This window comes from Cricetulus griseus, chromosome X (assembly GCF_003668045.3).
Source record: "Cricetulus griseus strain 17A/GY chromosome X, alternate assembly CriGri-PICRH-1.0, whole genome shotgun sequence".
Lineage (NCBI taxonomy): Eukaryota > Metazoa > Chordata > Mammalia > Rodentia > Cricetidae > Cricetulus > Cricetulus griseus.
This window is the reverse complement of record NC_048604.1, coordinates 30,372,971-30,390,059: the sequence shown is the minus strand read 5'-3', so window position 1 is coordinate 30,390,059 and position 17,089 is coordinate 30,372,971. Positions and strand designations below refer to the sequence as shown.

At 39.1% G+C, this 17,089-nt stretch overlaps 1 protein-coding gene across 2 annotated transcripts in view; it reads left to right on the top strand.

The window, feature by feature from the left end:
- Positions 1-14,790, top strand: part of Dock11 (dedicator of cytokinesis 11) — a 185,553-nt gene extending 170,763 nt beyond the window's left edge. The window contains exons 49-54 of one of the 2 annotated variants that reach the window (XM_027431983.2): positions 20-166; positions 6,275-6,485; positions 6,837-7,027; positions 7,506-7,606; positions 9,008-9,146; positions 14,316-14,790. In XM_027431983.2, the coding sequence (XP_027287784.1) occupies positions 20-166; positions 6,275-6,485; positions 6,837-7,027; positions 7,506-7,606; positions 9,008-9,146; positions 14,316-14,435 (909 nt within the window). In that variant the 3' untranslated portion in view covers positions 14,436-14,790. The remainder of the gene's footprint in view (positions 1-19; positions 167-6,274; positions 6,486-6,836; positions 7,028-7,505; positions 7,607-9,007; positions 9,147-14,315) is intronic. The other variant, XM_027431984.2, reaches the window with a different exon arrangement.
- Positions 14,791-17,089: the final 2,299 nt, after the last annotated feature.

Here is a 17,089-nt window from a genome sequence, read left to right as displayed (position 1 = left end):
TTGTTTACCTTTATAACAGTCTTTTTTTGAAGAAGAAGATGGAAAAGAATACATCTATAAAGAACCCAAGCTCACGGGCCTTTCAGAGATTTCCTTGAGACTCGTGAAACTTTATGGTGAAAAATTTGGTACTGAAAATGTCAAAATAATTCAGGATTCAGACAAGGTAACCTATGTCATGCATTTGGAAATCGTTGTTCATTTATTCCAGGCTCAGTACATTGCTCCTGATATGTGGGATAGAAGCATGGATGTAGAGTCTACAGATAATGACAGAAAAGAATGGAGGTTTTGAAGTCAGGGAGGCCAGGACTCAAATCTCCATTCTCTGCTGTGTGACTATCAGAAAATCACTTAACCCCTCTGTGCTTGATTTTTCTCACTTGTAGCATGAAGACCATAGTACCTTCCTCGGGAGGTTGTCCTACACATTAAATGAGTTCCTATGTAGAAAGTGACTATAGAGTTACATTAAAAAGCATTCACTGATAATAATAGAAGTGATGATGTTTAATACAGTTCAGCTGTTGAAGACTCAGTTCTACATCATGGTTCTTTTCTCTTTTATTCTTCTCTCATACATTATATCTTAACTGCAGTTTCCCCTCCCGCCACCCTTCCCAGTCCTCCCCTCCACCTCCCCTCTCCCCCAGATCCGCTTCTCCCCCCACCACCGTTTCCCTTCAGAAAAAAAGCAGGCCTTCCAGGGATACCAGCTGAACACAGCATAACAAGCTACAACAAGACTAGGCACAAACCCTCATATGAAGTACAGCCTGATTCTTAGTTGGATTCTTAGTTGGCTACTGTAGAACTGAAATCATCAAGAGGCACAGAGGGCTGTTCTATTGTGCTAAAATAGCCCTAATTCAACAAGAGTGACCATACTTACATTTTATTATTGTTATTATTTCATGTGTGTGCATTATGTGTTTATATGCACATGTGAATACATGAATGTGGAAGGTAGAAGTCAGTGTTGGATGTCTTCTTCAGTCACTCTCTACCTGACCCTGGGACTAGGATTACAGGTGTGTGCTGCCACACCAACTTTTCTAACTCAGGTTGCTTTTACTGTCAAGGGTTTTACTGCAGCTCCCAAGCACCCCAAAATGTTTTGTTTTGGTTTTTGGCTGGCTTCAATCTCACAACAGGGCTCCCCTTCAGCTTCTCTAGGGCTCTGATTACAAGCATGGGCCATGGATGCATTTCCAATGAGGTCAGGTTCCAGAGAGAGATTTTTGGTCTTGCCCTAAATGTTATCCATCCCATTAGGCTCTACCATAACAAGGTGTGAAAAATTCTAGCAAGAGAGGCTGTTTTGTAAGGAATGCAGCACTTCTTCTAGACAGTCTTTGGGAAATAGGTCAGAATGCCTGCGAGCTAAGTTGCCTGCCACTGTGCAGATTTTATGGCTACATTAACTCAGTAACTTTCAACAACGCGCCTGAAATCAAGTAGACAGCATTGACAGAGAGAAAAATCCCATCGTTTCACTTCCTAGACATGTCTGTGTCTCTTGGGAATGGTGTTATCTTGAACATAGGCTTAAGACGTTTAAAAATAGATGTGACAAAAGAATCCAAATGAATATTTGGCAGTATCTCTCTACTTCTCTATAAGTTTCACTAGTCTTTTTTCTTTTTGGTTTTCATTGAATTGATAATAGAAAATTCTCTGTCCTTGCAGCTACAGAGTCTCAGCTCACGCCCATGTTGAACACTGTAGAAGTGATGGGTGAGCCAGACTCTTTGGACCATGTGCATCTTTTTCTTTCATTCTGCCTCTGAAAACCTAGCCCAATAGTGCTGCTGATAAAGACTGACAGGACTCCTGACATCATTCTGCACTTCTCACAGGTGGAACACAAGAAGCCATTCCTATTCGTATAAAAATAGTCATCCCCTCATAGCTGTTGATTCTCCAGCCACAGAGTCATCCAACCATGGATATGAAATGTTCAGAAAACACTGCATCTGTACCGCACAGGTGCAGACTTGTTTTGTTGTTCTTCTTTCTTTTTGCTTTGTTGTGAGACAAGCTCTTACTTTGTAGCCCCAGCTGGTCTGGAATTCCCTATGTAACTATTTCCAGGGAGACATGAACAAACATCTACTCATCCCAGATACAAAACCAATGATGGGCCAAAGTAAGGATGCAACCAATGTTCAGTTTTTTGAACTAGTGAGTTTTATCAAGGTTATTTATAGGAATAGATGATAGTTATTAGACTAGAAGTGACACAAAGACAGATGTATCAGCAAAAGCCCACCCTAGAATAAATAAGAGCTCATAAAAGGAGGCAGTTCTGCAGATTAAAAAGAGTCTCTTTCAGGCAGATCATATGGGCTGAGCTGCTTCCTGGCAGCTGTGTGTGAAGTCTCTCAGCAGTCCTTATGTGTGCTTGGCAAAGGAGAGACCTAGTGAATATGGTCAGTTGCAGGGACTCCATGAGGCTACTGAGCTCCTTACTTCCATAACTAAGCTTTCCTGCAAGATGGAATGTTTTGTATTCAAGAACATCGTGTCTCTTGATGAGCTTCCATGAAGAATGCAATGTTTCACCTCCCTTTAGAATAGCCTATATCTTAGAAACCAAGATGGAGGGCTTCACCCTATAGGAAATTGTTACACAACACTCATGCTGGCCAAACATTTTTAACATGATATGACCTAGGGAGGCCTTAAATGTAGGACCTGCCTCCACCTTCTGAGTACTAAAACGCTAGGCTTACATTTCCATACCCACAAGATGTTTTCCTTCTAACTGTTCCCTAACTAACGTAGCATAACAAGCAATGCCTAGCATTTGTGTTGTATTTGCCGACATCCCGGGAGAGTTTAAAAGCGGCAGAACTGTAATTCATTGGTTCTATGTAACTATTTTGCCACTTTACATAAGGAATTCAGTTTTTAACATGCAAAAGTAAAATTTAAAGCATTCTTTGTGTGTATGTGTGGGGGGGGCAGATTATGAGCCTGAGCTACCATGCCAAGCAAAACAAAACCAAAAACAAGTCACTGTTTGTGCTTGCCAAACAACAAAATCTGCGTGAAGGCACAGGCAATTTGAATGCAAGTTTAGCAGCATCTTCCAGTATTTTAAATGTATGTGTCCTTTGGCCCCAAAATGTCATGTTTAAAATTTTATATTATATTTACGTGTATTTTATTTGCTTAAAGAAGGTTATTTGTTTAGTGCTATAAAAGTCTGGGAAGAGCCTGAGTACATACAGCTATCTGCATGGTAGTGATAATGTATAATAGTAATAATCTTAATGCCTAGTCTCCTAGGAATGAAAAGAGTGATTTATTTTTATTGTGGTTTTTTTGGGGGGAGGGGTGAAACAGAGTCTCATTTTGCAGCTCAGGCAGGCTGGGAACTCCCTGTGTAGTAGTACAGGTTGGCTTCAAGCTCTTTCAGTTTCACAAGTTCTAGGAGTATAGATGTTATTAGCCACCATGTCTGGCAGCATGAACAGTTTATCATATTAGTATGATGATTTCAAAATATGGCATTAAAGAATATAAAGCAAGATGCAGGGCAGTAGGTATAGTAAGTACATTTGTATCAAAACTGGAAGTCCACATAAACTTATCTGTACACGTTTAGGAAATATCTAGAGTCAAAGATACAGTTTTTAAAAAGTGTTGCTGTTGATTATCCCTGAAAACTGGGCCTAGAGACTTGGCTTGGAAGTATTTTTTTTTTTTGCTATTCATATATACCCTGTGTACTACTTGACCTTTTATATCCTATTTATGTTTCATCTTAGCCAAATAATTACTTTGACTGAGGTTTTTCTAGAAAAGTCTAGCTTTTATATGTGAGAGAATTATTTCTGAGCCTTTTGGCTAAGATAAGTGTAACAGGAAGGAAAGGTTAATGCTTCCAGAGCGAGACAAGTAAATAGAAGAGATTTAAAGAGGTTTCCCAGTGTTCAGACAATATTATCCCATGCATGTGTGGAGGGTAAAAAGATACAGAGACTGTTTGCAGGGAGATTTTTGTTAGTTTTGTTTGTTTGTTTGTTTGTTTGTTTGTTTCTACTAAACACAAACAGACATGACTGATAAATGATAAAGCAAGTCACCGGCACCTGGGACACAAGGCAGATTTTGTTAGGAAAACACTGAAAGTAGATCCCAAGTTTTGTCAGGAGTTAAGGAGAAATGCTAGAGTTTGAGAATCTACTAGTGAACCTTCAGCAGCAATACTTGGCATGGAATCTAGATGCCTCATTGAAATGGCCAGCAACTCCACTATGTGTTTTGTTGTTGTTATTACTGGTAATTGAACCAAGTACCTTATACATGCCAGAAAAGCATCCTACCAGTTGAATTATATCCCCAACTCTACAACTAAACTTCTATGTCTTCCACATAGAATCATTGCTTTCTTGTGCTCCCTTTCCTCTGCTTGCTAAGATTAACCTGATGCAGGCAAGAATACCATTCTTGAAGGCAGAAGAGATGTCTCAGTGGTTAAGTGCACTTGCTTCTCTTGTAGATGACCCAGGTTCAGTTCCCAGAACACACATGATGGCTCACAAGCATCTGTGACTCCAGTTCCAGTGATTTTCATGTTCACTTCTGGTCTCAGAGAGCACTGCATGCACATGGTGCACATACATACATATAGGCAAACCCTTAGACACATAAAATTAAAATAGAAAAAATAAAAGCTTTAAAATTGTCTTCTCCTGAACTGAACTGGAATCCAGTTGCAGAGAAGGAGGACTGATGGACAAAGGGGTCCACACCAGGCTGGTGAAACCCACAGAAACCTAAACAAGGGAGAGCTCTTGGTTCCCAGACTGATAGCTGGGATACCAGCATGGGACTGATCCAGACCCCCTGAATGTGGGTGTCACTGAGGAGGCCTCGGAAATCTATGGGACATCCTGTAGTAGATCAGTACTTATCCCTAGCATAGGTGTGGACTTTGGGAGCCATTCCACATAGAGGGATATTCCCTGAGCCTAGACACACAGGGGTGGGCCTAGATCCTATCCCAAAGGATATGACAGACTCTGAAGACTCCTATGGAAGGCCTCACTCTCCCTGGGGAGCAGAAAGGATATGGGATAGGTAGGGTATTTCTTGAGGGGGGGTTCGGGGGAGGAGGGGAGGCAGAGGGAACTGGGATTGACATGTAAAACAATCTTCTTTCTAATTCAAATAATTTTTTTGGTTTTTTGAGGCAGGGTTTCTCTGTGGCTTTGGAGGCTGTCCTGGAACTAGCTCTTGTAGACGAGGCTGGCCTTGAACTCACAGAGATCCGCCTGCCTCTGCCTCCCGAGTGCTGGGATTAAAGGTGTGTGCCACCACCACCCAGCCTCAAATAAAAAATTAAAAAAAATAAATATCTGCTCATGAGAACAAACACTGCTTATGGATATCCAAATTGGTAGGCTACTTTGTGGCATCATTAGGTAATTTATTAAAATCCTTAAAGCTATGTAAATCTTTGAACGATTTTTTTTCTTTAAAAAATGTACTCTAAGGAAAACAATCAGAACAAAAAAGCACACATAAATTCAAGGACGTTCACCAAAATATGACTTGCAATAGCAAAACATTAAAAAAATTGACCAATGTGTCTGTTAGTAAGGGAATGAACCCGTAACTTACTTGTATTCATTCAGCCATTAAAGGTCATAAATACCAAGCCACATGTGGTGCTTTACATCTATAATTCTAACACCGAAGAGGCTGAAGTAGAAGGACAACTGCAAGTTCAAAGCTACTGTGCATTTCCTAATAAGTTTCAGGCCATCCTGAGATAACAATGTGAAACCCTGTCTAAAATAATATAAGTAAATAGTATCAATGCTCCTGTAAAAACTATAGTAGTTATAGTATCTTCTTGCTGTGGCAGACTTAGATATTGCAGAACTATTTTAATAAATGTTTAAGGAATTAGACTACAAAACTGTTCAGTGTGGTTTCAATTTTCAGAACATATGCCTACAAACAAATGGAAAGAAATCTGTGAAATGTGGATAATGCTAATTACTGAAGGCTAAGATTACAGTGGTGTTTTCTGTTCTTCCTATATTTCTGTAATCTCTATGGGTTTTCCGCACCTCCCTTGTAATCTTAAATAAGTTATCTGTAAAACACAGCTATCATCTTCCCAAGGGAGTTTTCTAGTCATCAGGAGCACAATTGTAATGCCAGTGTTTCTAGTGTGCTCTCAATGCAGTAAGCTATACTTGCATTTGCTTTCCATTGATTTTGCTTTTAAAAAGTCAAACAACTTTCTTTATAGGTCAATGCCAAAGAACTTGATCCAAAATTTGCTCATATACAAGTCACTTATGTGAAGCCCTATTTTGATGATAAAGAACTCACAGAAAGAAAGACAGAGTTTGAAAGGAATCATAATATCAACAGATTTGTTTTTGAGGCCCCTTATACCTTATCAGGCAAAAAGCAAGGCTGCATAGAAGAACAGTGTAAACGCCGGACCATCTTGACCAGTGAGTAGGAATCTTTGTTACTTCCGTATCTGTCTTGGTACTTTCTCATATGCACAAATACCAGCTGGTCAGCAGGAGCACGTAACTGAAATTTTTATCATTTGTTATTTTACAAGTTTATACAAACATGTCCTTGTAATAAAACATCATTTCCCCATATGCCATTCCTAATTGCTTAGAGGTGTCTCATAAAGATAATTTATCTTTTCATCCTGAAGCAGAAGGAACTAGTTGGCACCCTAAGGAATTTTTCTAGAAAAAGCAAACAGCATAAACAAGGTGATTGTGGGTATTTTCATTGAGTTCCACAGAATAAATGGTTTTCTAAAATTGGCCTTTGCATTTTCATAGCTTCAAACTCATTTCCATATGTGAAAAAGAGGATTCCTATAACCTGTGAACAGCAGGTGAATTTGAAACCAATTGACGTTGCTACTGATGAAATAAAAGATAGAACTGCAGAGCTGCAGAAGCTTTGCTCCTCGGCTGATGTGGACATGATTCAGCTGCAACTGAAGCTGCAGGGCTGTGTCTCTGTGCAGGTACGCTGGTTGCCTAATAAGCACAAAAGGCTTTTGATGTTTCTTTCAATCTGGTAAGGGCAAAGAGCAAACACTAACTACAGTTGTGCGAGATGTTCTTATTCGGTGTGAAAAAAAGATCTGTAATATTTCTAATATAAGAAATAAATCACATTCAATTTATGTGAATTGTGCATTATGTAAGAGGACTTTAACATAAACCTTTAAGACCAGCCAAGCCCCGTATTTATACATCAGAAATCATTAACTAATTTATTGGTGTATCGTTTTACCTGATTAATCCCTTTAGTTAATAATTTTTCACACAAACTTCTCTTAAGCCTAGTAAACAGATCTCTAAGCTATGGGTTTCTTCTGCATCTTATTGTGTATTTGTTATCCTCTCAGCCTTTGGGAATTTTAATGAAAAGGAAAATGCAAAATCTCCTCCTCATTCCATGCTGGCCACACAGTCATTTTTTTCTCTTGTATAATTTAGGTCAATGCTGGTCCATTAGCCTATGCAAGGGCTTTCTTAAATGAAAGTCAAGCTACCAAGTATCCACCTAAGAAAGTGAATGAGTTGAAAGACATGTTTAGGTAAGTACTAGTTTTCAGATCATATGTCTATTCTTTTCTTCCATTTTCTTCACAAACAGCAGTAAAAATGTTCACCAAGTAAAGGCATTCTCTGCATCCTGCATTTGCACTGATTAATTGACCTCCAAGTGGCACTTTAAGTAGTCAGGAACCATATGATCGGTTTCATCCTCGGAGATACTAACACTGCTCCTGTGACCCAAGGGATTAAGTATGCCAGCTTACTTTATTGCTTTGGATATTTTAAGTGACACAAACACAAGCCTACATTCATTACACGATTTCCTTCTTTGCCCGATTGACCTTGCGTTATAGCATTTCAGACCATTTAGGGAAGGAGAGAAGTGGAGCTGGAAAGGTTGCCCAGACTTCCTTCTGCTCCCTGTGTTCTCACTTCCACTTGAACTCTGCAGGTCTGGAGAATGCCTTCGCTTGTCTGCAGTCTGTAGCCCTGTAAGTTAAGGCATGTCTGAATGGTCAGGAAAAAACGTCTGATTCATACGTAAACAATTTAATTACAGAACACGGGGACAGACAGAGTAAAATAGACTATGGAGAAAGATACTAACCTATACATCTGTTTGCTCCTGACTTTTATTTATAGTTTTCTGTCTGGGAGTTGTTATCTATTCCAGGTTGCAGAGTAGCCTCTACTCACCCATTCACCAATATTTATTAAAGTATGTGCCTGGTATGTACAAAACACTACTAGTTGCTGTGAAAAGAATACAAAACATGCAGACAATGTGGTACTTTTTCCCCTTGTGCATCCACTCTTATTTGTATGCATTAAACACATGAAAATTAAATAAAATTAATATAAACATAAGAACTAATGGGGGGAAAGACTTCTATGATAGTTCCTGTACTCTTTGTGCCTATTCCTACCAGCCCAAGTCCTTCACACCTGTAACACACAACACTACTGACCAAATGGAAAGCCCCAAATGAATTCTGTTTGAATGGGTAATAGTAAATAACTCCATTAAGCTTCCTAGAGGGCATATATTTTAAGCTTGTATTGATTTATCTTTGTCTTACTGAGACAGTGTCTCACTATATTGACTTAGCAAGCCCAGAGCTGGCTGTGTAGACCAGGATGACCCCAAATTCACAGAGACTGACCTGCCTCTGCCTACTGAGTGATGATAGTAAAGGCATCTGCACCAGGGATTGAGCCAGATTTTAAAACAGATCAGAAACCAGAGAAGAAAGATAATAAACAAAGTTAAAATGTATTTCAGACTTAAGAAGTAACCACAACTAGTAGTGGGAAAGTGGGAAATTCCAATCTCTTTTTAAGAAAGTCATAGTCAAAGTAAATTGTCAAATGGATAGTTAATGATAATTTATAAGAATCTCTAAAACTTTAATCTTTTGTGTTTTTATGTCCATCCATAGGAAATTCATACAGGCATGTAGCATTGCACTTGAACTAAATGAGCGGCTAATTAAAGAGGATCAAGTCGAGTACCATGAAGGGTTAAAATCAAATTTTAGAGACATGGTAAAGGAATTGTCTGACATTATCCATGAGCAGGCAAGTATTAACATCCTTAAAACTAAGGACAGAATCTGGGGTCCCTAAAGTACTACTTAGTAAAATATATTAGTTTGAAATATGGTACCCTAAAATTATTTAGTTTGTATTAAATGTTTATTGCATTTTAATTTGACATATGTGTGGATGTGTGTGGGTAGGTGTGTGTTGTAAATATGCCCCAGTGTGCATGTAACATGACACATGTGTGCCGTGATGTGTCTGTGGAGATGAGAGGGAAACATCCAGAAATCAGTTCTTTCCTTCTGTCATGTGGGTTCCAGGAATTGAACTCATGTCACTAGGCTTGACTGCAAGCATTTTTACCTGGTGAGTCATTTTACTGACCTATTAGCTTATATTTTAAATTTTGCTTATCTCATTTTAGTCCTGTAATAGGAGTGAAACTTGAAGCAGTTACCTAAAACTGCTACAAAAGTAATGATCAGTAAGAGACCATTTTATTCTTTGTGCTGTGACATTAAGGACAACTAGCTAAGCAAATCTAAATTGATCTTTTCTGAACATTGACAAGAATCTCTTGAGAAGAACCCCAAAGAGGTGAAAAGATTGGCTCAGTAGCCAAGTTCCTACATAATGCTCTTATCTGGGGTATAAGAAGCTAGATACTGGCACTGGGGAGAAGGCTCAGTCAGTAAAGTGCCTGTTGCACAAGCATGAGAAACCGAGTTCAGATCCCCTGCACCTGCACAAAACTGAGGCATGGCAGTGCACACCTGTAACCCTGGTGCTTAGAGTGAAGACAGGAGGACCTGAAGGTCATCAGTCGGTTGGTCTAGCCAAGTCTCTGAGTTCAGTAAGAGACCTTGTCTCCAAAAAACAAAGTGGAGCCCAATAGAGGACACCCAATGTCATCCTTGTGGCTTCCACACACGAGCACACAGATATGCAGTGCCCCCACATGAACCCATGCATACGCCTGAACCTGCACACACACCCATATAAACAAATACATATATCACACAGAGGCAAATACAATAACAGTTTTTTTTTTTAAACTAGATACTGTGACGTAGGTGACAGGCTGAGTCACTGAGTGTTAGTAACAACTATAACTACCTTAGGAAAACAGCCTGAAAGAATAAAAGTGAACACCCGATCCGATCCTTGCTCATAGCCAAATTCTGTTATCGTTAAGCACCTACCAATTTTATATATCCCCTGACCCTTACAGAAATCCTGACTTGTGTTGGTAGACTATCTACTGGAGCCCCTGGAATTTGCATATGGATTGCCAGTTAACCATTTAAACATTTTTATCACGTTTGTGTAAGTTGTGGCATAATGGTCTAGTTCCTCACTGACAGAGCATTTGAGCTTATCATAAAGCCTTCTTCATTTCCTCAAAAATGAAACCATGGAACAGATAAATACGTTTTCTATCTGAGACAGGATTTCATATAGCCCAGACTGGCCTCAAACTTACATACAACCAAAGCTAGTTTTGAATTCCTGCTCTTCCTGTCTGTCCCTGTCTTCTGAGTGCTGGTATTGTAGGCATGATCCACCATGCCAGGCTCCAGAGAATATATTCTGAAAGCTGACCCTTAAAGTCTAGCAGGGTGGTGCACATCTGTAATTCCAGTGCCTAGGAGGCTAAAGTATGAGGATAGTGAGTTCAAGGCCAACCTGGACTACATATGGAGTTCTAGGCCAGCTTGGACTATATAAGCAAGACACCATCCCATGGGAAGAAAAGAAACACAGATTATTCCTGCAAAGAGAGAAGTTCATTCATTTGTCTTAGAATCTGAATTTCGGCGATTGAAGGCAGCCACTCCCTTTCACATAGCCTACCTTATAACTTGGCCCAGTGCATGGTAGAAAGACTTGTCAGACAACAAAAGCTAGCTGACTTTCAGTTAAACTTACCAGGTCTTTGCATTTCTTTGGTGCCATTTAACTTAAAGAGCTATGGGAAATCTCATCAATGGGTGTGACCATGAGTTTACTTTTCTATTCATTGTCATCTGCTCATTATGGAGAACCAGGGTGGGCCAGAATTAATTGGTTAATGAGGTCAAGTCCAATCTCCTAAGCATCCACTCTTTGTAGCTGGAACCTTGGAAGCTTGGGGAGCTTTTGGTGTTCTTTGGCTTCCTTTTTACCTTACTCTTAGGACTGAATGTAAATAGCAAGGCATCTCTTACCAACGAGCTTTCGAAGGCCCCTTTCGCCTTCCTCCCTAGAGCAGCCAAGGGATAAGACCAGGGAGGCAGGGAAGCTTTCTGCTTCCATTACTGTCTGCATCTCACTCTTACCCATTAGCACAACAGGAGCATGGCTGTCCTGCGCTGCACTCTGTTATTAAACAGTGCACATAGCTGGTTCTTCGAAGCAGTCTGCTTGATGGGCCTCATTCCTCATAATGCATGGAAAAATCAATAACAGTGACTCCCTCATAAATATAGAAAGCAATTTCGCATGCTATTTTAAACCCATGTACATTGTCTGACAGTTACTTCATTTGCAAACAGCTGCAGTGCCTAGTCTTGAATTCTAAATTATTCAAATGCAAGGCAAATTATTCAATTTATTATTGCTGTTATCACCAAGATATTTAGAATGGTCATTTTGTCATTTTCTGCCTTAAAGCATGGATTTTTCAAATCAGCTGGCTATCTCCCACCTGCCTATCAATTAGTCCATTAAGCCATTGCTATTTCTTAGGTGGAGACCAATATTTTAGACTAACGTGAGGTGACATTAGCTAACTGAGAAAGCTTTTCATATCTATATGTTAATGTTTATGTAAACCATTAACCTTATAGTAAATTTTATAGATGAATTCATACCTTCCACTAGATATTATGTTAAAAGACAAGGTTTTCAATCATATATGTTAAGATTGATAATACTCCCACAAAATAAGCCATAGTATAAGTAAGTACATACTGAAGTAGGAACTGTTCCGTTGAGCCCCACAATTTATTCATTGAAAAAAGAAATGGCTTGAATATTCCTTGGCTGTTTTCAGTGTAATTTGTTAGTAAATTTTCACACTTATATAAAGTAAGTATATTTAAGTTTTATTTTAAGCTTCTGACCATACACATTTAAAAGACTAACTTAAGATTATTTTTATTAACTACATTTTTAAATTGATTTTATATCCCAATTGCAGTTTCCCCTCGATATTCTCCTCCCACTCCCTCCCCCACCTCCCCTCTGCCACCCCCAATCCACCCCTCCTCTGTTTCTGTTCAGAAAGGGACAGGCCCCCATGGGTGCCAACATAGCATGGCACATCAAATTGAGGCAGGACTGAGCTCCTTATCTTGTCAGGGCAAGGCAACCCATCATAATTTAAGATTATGATTTGGCGATTTCTTATTTAGGTAGAATTGGCGGTGGCCACCATAGCATTTGCTAGGTTTTTAGACACGGTCTCAATGAACACCCCATTTGCTTGTCATAGCTGACAGGCATGAATAATTGATTAGTCATCAGTTAAATCTGTAGTATGCTTTCAGATTAGTGTCATGAGTTAAGATTTTTCTAAGATGAAATTCCTTTATTATAGGATTTAATTAAGCCTATGGCTTATAGCAACCCAAATGATAGGACACATAGAACTGTCATTGTAAAAACCTGACGCCCTAGTTTACTTTCTGTGGATTCGATAAACATTCTGTCCAAAAGCAACATGGAGAGGAAAGAGTTTATTTGGTTTACACATCCATATCACAGTCTACCATTGTGGGAAGTCAGTAGAGTTATGATTGAGTAAAGCTGCTTTCTGGCATGTTCCCCATGCCTTGCTCAGCCTACTTTTTTGTTTGTTTGTTTTTCAAGACATTGTTTCTCTATAGCTTTGAAGCCTTTCCTGGAACTTGCTCTGAAGACCACAGAACTCACAGAGATCCTCCTGCCTTCGCCTCCTGAGTGCTGGGATTAAAGGCGTGAGCCACCACCACCACTTCGGCCTACTTTCTTAGTAAAAACTAAGCCCACTTGCCCAATTTGCTGGACCCTCCCACATAAATCATTAATCATAAAGATGCCCCTACAGGTTTGCCTACAGGCCAGTCTGATGGGGGCATTTTTCTCAGTTGAAATTCTCTCTTCTCAAATGACTCTAGCCTGTGCTTATGTGCTCAATTAAAAAAAAAAAAAAACTAACCAGCATACCCATTTTTAAAGATTTTCTCTCTCTCTCTCTCTCTCTCTCTCTCTCTCTCTCTCTCTCTCTGTCTGTGTGTGTGTGTGTGTGTGTGTGTGTGTGTGTGTGTGTTATGTGCCATGTGTGCAGTAAGAAAAGGGAGGGTGTCCGATCCTTTAGATCTGGAGTTAGAGGCAGTGTGAGCCTCCCAATGAGAGTACTAGGACTCAGGTTCTGTGAAAAAGCAAGAAGTGCTTTTATCCACTGGGCAGCTTTCCAGCCTCCAAAACCCAGTATTAAAAAACCAAACCAAACCAACGAAAACTTAGGACCTGAGTTAGGACTCAAAGAGAGGCAATGCAATATGTATACTATTCCTTTCCTCTAACTCATTTAAGCAGAAAACCTTTGTTACTTTGGCTTTTGATCACATTAACAGACTAACTTTCAAATTATGAATACCAAATTGGTATTCCCATGTATATATCTTTATATACATGGAAAATATAACACTCACATTTTATATTTATTGCATTTTTATATTGGTTAGCTAATATAATCATAGTTTCTTTCAAATACCCACCTTTGATTTCTATCTTTATTTAGTATTATCCCGAGTTTGCAGGAAGGAGTATTTGAAAAGTCCCTCGGTGTTTCTGAGAATGACTATTAAAAAGTGGATAGATGATCCATAAACTCTTCTCCAAGGGCAATCCCTACTTGAAGCTTTTGTGATGACGTGTTAAAATAGAATTCAAAGGTCGAACCCTGTCTCTTTTAATTGAAGTTTGCATTTCCTGACCTTTTGTTTTTTCCTAATGAGTAACCAGATCTTTTCTGCTTTTTTGATACGCTGCCTTTGTAACTCAGCTGTGAAGACTGAAGCCGGTAATGTTATTCTTTGCTCTTTCTGCTTTCTGTCATTTTAAATAGCCCAGTGTCAGTGATAAATTAAAATATGCCTGTAATTTCATATCCACGGTCTTTTTTGGCAGTAGCAGTTGGTGCTAATTGTGTGGTTTTTCTTTTGTTTGTTTTTGTTTCAGATATTACAAGAAGACACAATGCATTCTCCCTGGATGAACAACACATTACACGTATTTTGTGCAATTAGTGGTACATCCAGTGACAGAGGTTATGGTTCCCCAAGATATGCTGAAATATGAAGGGATTTGGAAAGAAATGGCAATGAGACTGACTTTTCTCAGGAATATTCGGAGCGGTGCAAATGTTAAAACTTGGAGATTTGATATGTGTGGAGTGTTTCCTCCCGACACCAAAATCGTCAAGCTTTTCATACAGGGTGCTTACGTATTTGTAAATATTTAAGCAACTTGAAAGTGCCTGGAAATTGCACCACTGTGCTTGGTTTGTACTTTTTTTTTTAGGTAAATCTATATGCTGAAAAGTAGAGGTCAAAACCATTCATTCAATTCGCTTAATTACTGCTTAATAATAACGAGACTATGTACAATTGTATAATGGAATCCAATAAAAGGTAAAACTTATTTGTAACTTGAAGTGAAGGAAGTAGTGCTTTGAATTTAGCGTTGTCCTTGATAAGAACTTGACATCATTATCATATGAATCCATAGGGAAGAAAACATTTTTTTAAACCCCCAGGATATGGATAATTGGGGAGAGAATTTGAATCACTGCCTGTTAGTAGTTAAGGCCAGGGTGAAAAAAGAACCAAAACCATGTTTTACCAGGAAAACTTGGGAAAGGAAGGGTATCCTGGAAACATGAGGCTTACTGCTTGTGGTTTGATCTGAGGGCACTCAGCATCAGAGTAGGTCTCTCTGCCTCATACAGCACAAGGAATTTCTGGGGATGTCTGTTAAGGTAAATAAAACATCCTTGCTACTCTGTAGTCTCTAGATCCTATGCAGCCTCAAAGCCTTTGAGGGATCCCTGGGGATGGCTTAGGGGTGACCGTTTTCTCCAATTGCAAGATTAGCTAGCATTGTGAGAGAACTTGGTGGTTACATGGGCATGGCTTGGGCCATGTAGAAACGCAGATTTAACCATGGCAAGTTTGGAACTACATTCCCATCTGCGAAGGACTCTCAGATCCCTTCAGTAATTTGGAATAACCCAGGGCATAAAGCACATTTTTTGGCAGTGGGAAAAGCATAGATAAAATAGCTCATTTCATGCGAGATTTCATAGTAGCACATCCCAAATGGCATCATGCCCATATATGGAATTGTTATTGTTACATTATTTATATGATTTGGCTCCCTCTACAAGTAGCATAAACATCCTTTTAAAAAAATAAGATAGAAAGCAGTGTTAGCCACAGCCTTTGAATCGTGACCAACACATCATAGAACTTAGGATGAGTCACTAGCTGATAAACTGCACAAGTCATCATAGTAAGAACTCAGGCTTTTTAGTATAAATACTGGTTTACCTGAGATGAATGACCAGAGTGATCAATTTAATATCTCTCACTCCATCCCTCTCCCTCCTTTTTCCTTCCCTTTGTGTCTGTTTCTGTGTGTGTCTGTGTGTGTCTCTGTATGCTCTGAACCTTGGGCTTTGTTCTGTTGAGCATGAGGTATACCACTGAGCATTAACCCAAACAGTCTTGGTCTAGCAACATAATACTTCAGCTATGGGCAGACAAAGGAAGGGAAATGAAAACAACAACAGGTGGGGAATAAGTTTATGCACAGGCTAAGCTCCTGCCCTGGGAGTAAAAGTACACTTTGTTTATCTAGTTAGTTTTTCTAATCCCTAAACACACAAAGGTCACACTGAGTAAGGGGTATGTCTGTTTATCCAAATCCTAATGGAAATGGAGGCTAAATTCCTTGCCTCTGTGTGTGTCATTTGAAAACTTTTCCAGCATGCTGTTGTTTCCCTGTCTGAGTTTTCCCCTTTATTAAGATACAAATCACATACCATATACATTCATTTGTTTGAAGTACACGGTTCAATTGGCGTTTGAGTACATTCCCAGGGTTGTATAAGCATCATCTCATAGAACATTTTCTCACCCACAAGAGACCCATATACATTAGCAATCACTCCCCACCCCCCACGCCTTGTCCCCACCATTCAGCCCTCAGCACCAAGCAACCTAATCTACTTTCCAAATCTACAGATCTGCCTCTTGTAAATAGATAATATGTGTCTTTTTGTGCCTGTCTTATTTCACATACCACAATATGTCCATAGCTCATCCATATATATATATATATATATATATATATATATATATATATATATATAATCAGTCATTAATCCATTCCTTTCCATCCCTGAATAATATTCTTGCATATAAATATACTGTCTTTTATCCATTCTTGGACATTTGCGCTATTTATATTACAGAATGAATGTAATAACACTGTTAATCTGAACCTTGAGTTTACAGCTGCTCGTATAGGTGTATTTTCAGTCTTCTTGGGCCCACATGTGTGAATGGAATTACTATTACTGGATCACACGGTAGCTCTAACCATTGAAGGATTGACTGTTCAAACTTTCCCACAGCAGCTACTACACTTTTCGTTCCCATCAGCAATACACATGAGTTCCAAGTTCTCCTGACTTCCCCAGCACTATTATCTGCCTCTTTGATTATAGTCTTCCTAGTAGGAGTGGAACGGTGTCTAATTGTGGCTTGCATTTGAATTCCCCTGATGGCTGACAAAGTTGAGGATTCTTTCATGTGCATATTGACCGTTTTACCATTCTCTCTGAAAAGATATCTACTTACCTTATGAGTAGGGTAAAATCGCGTTGTCTTTTCATTGTTAATTACAAGTTGTTTGCTTTTTAATATATATTCTAGTAGAACATTCTATTT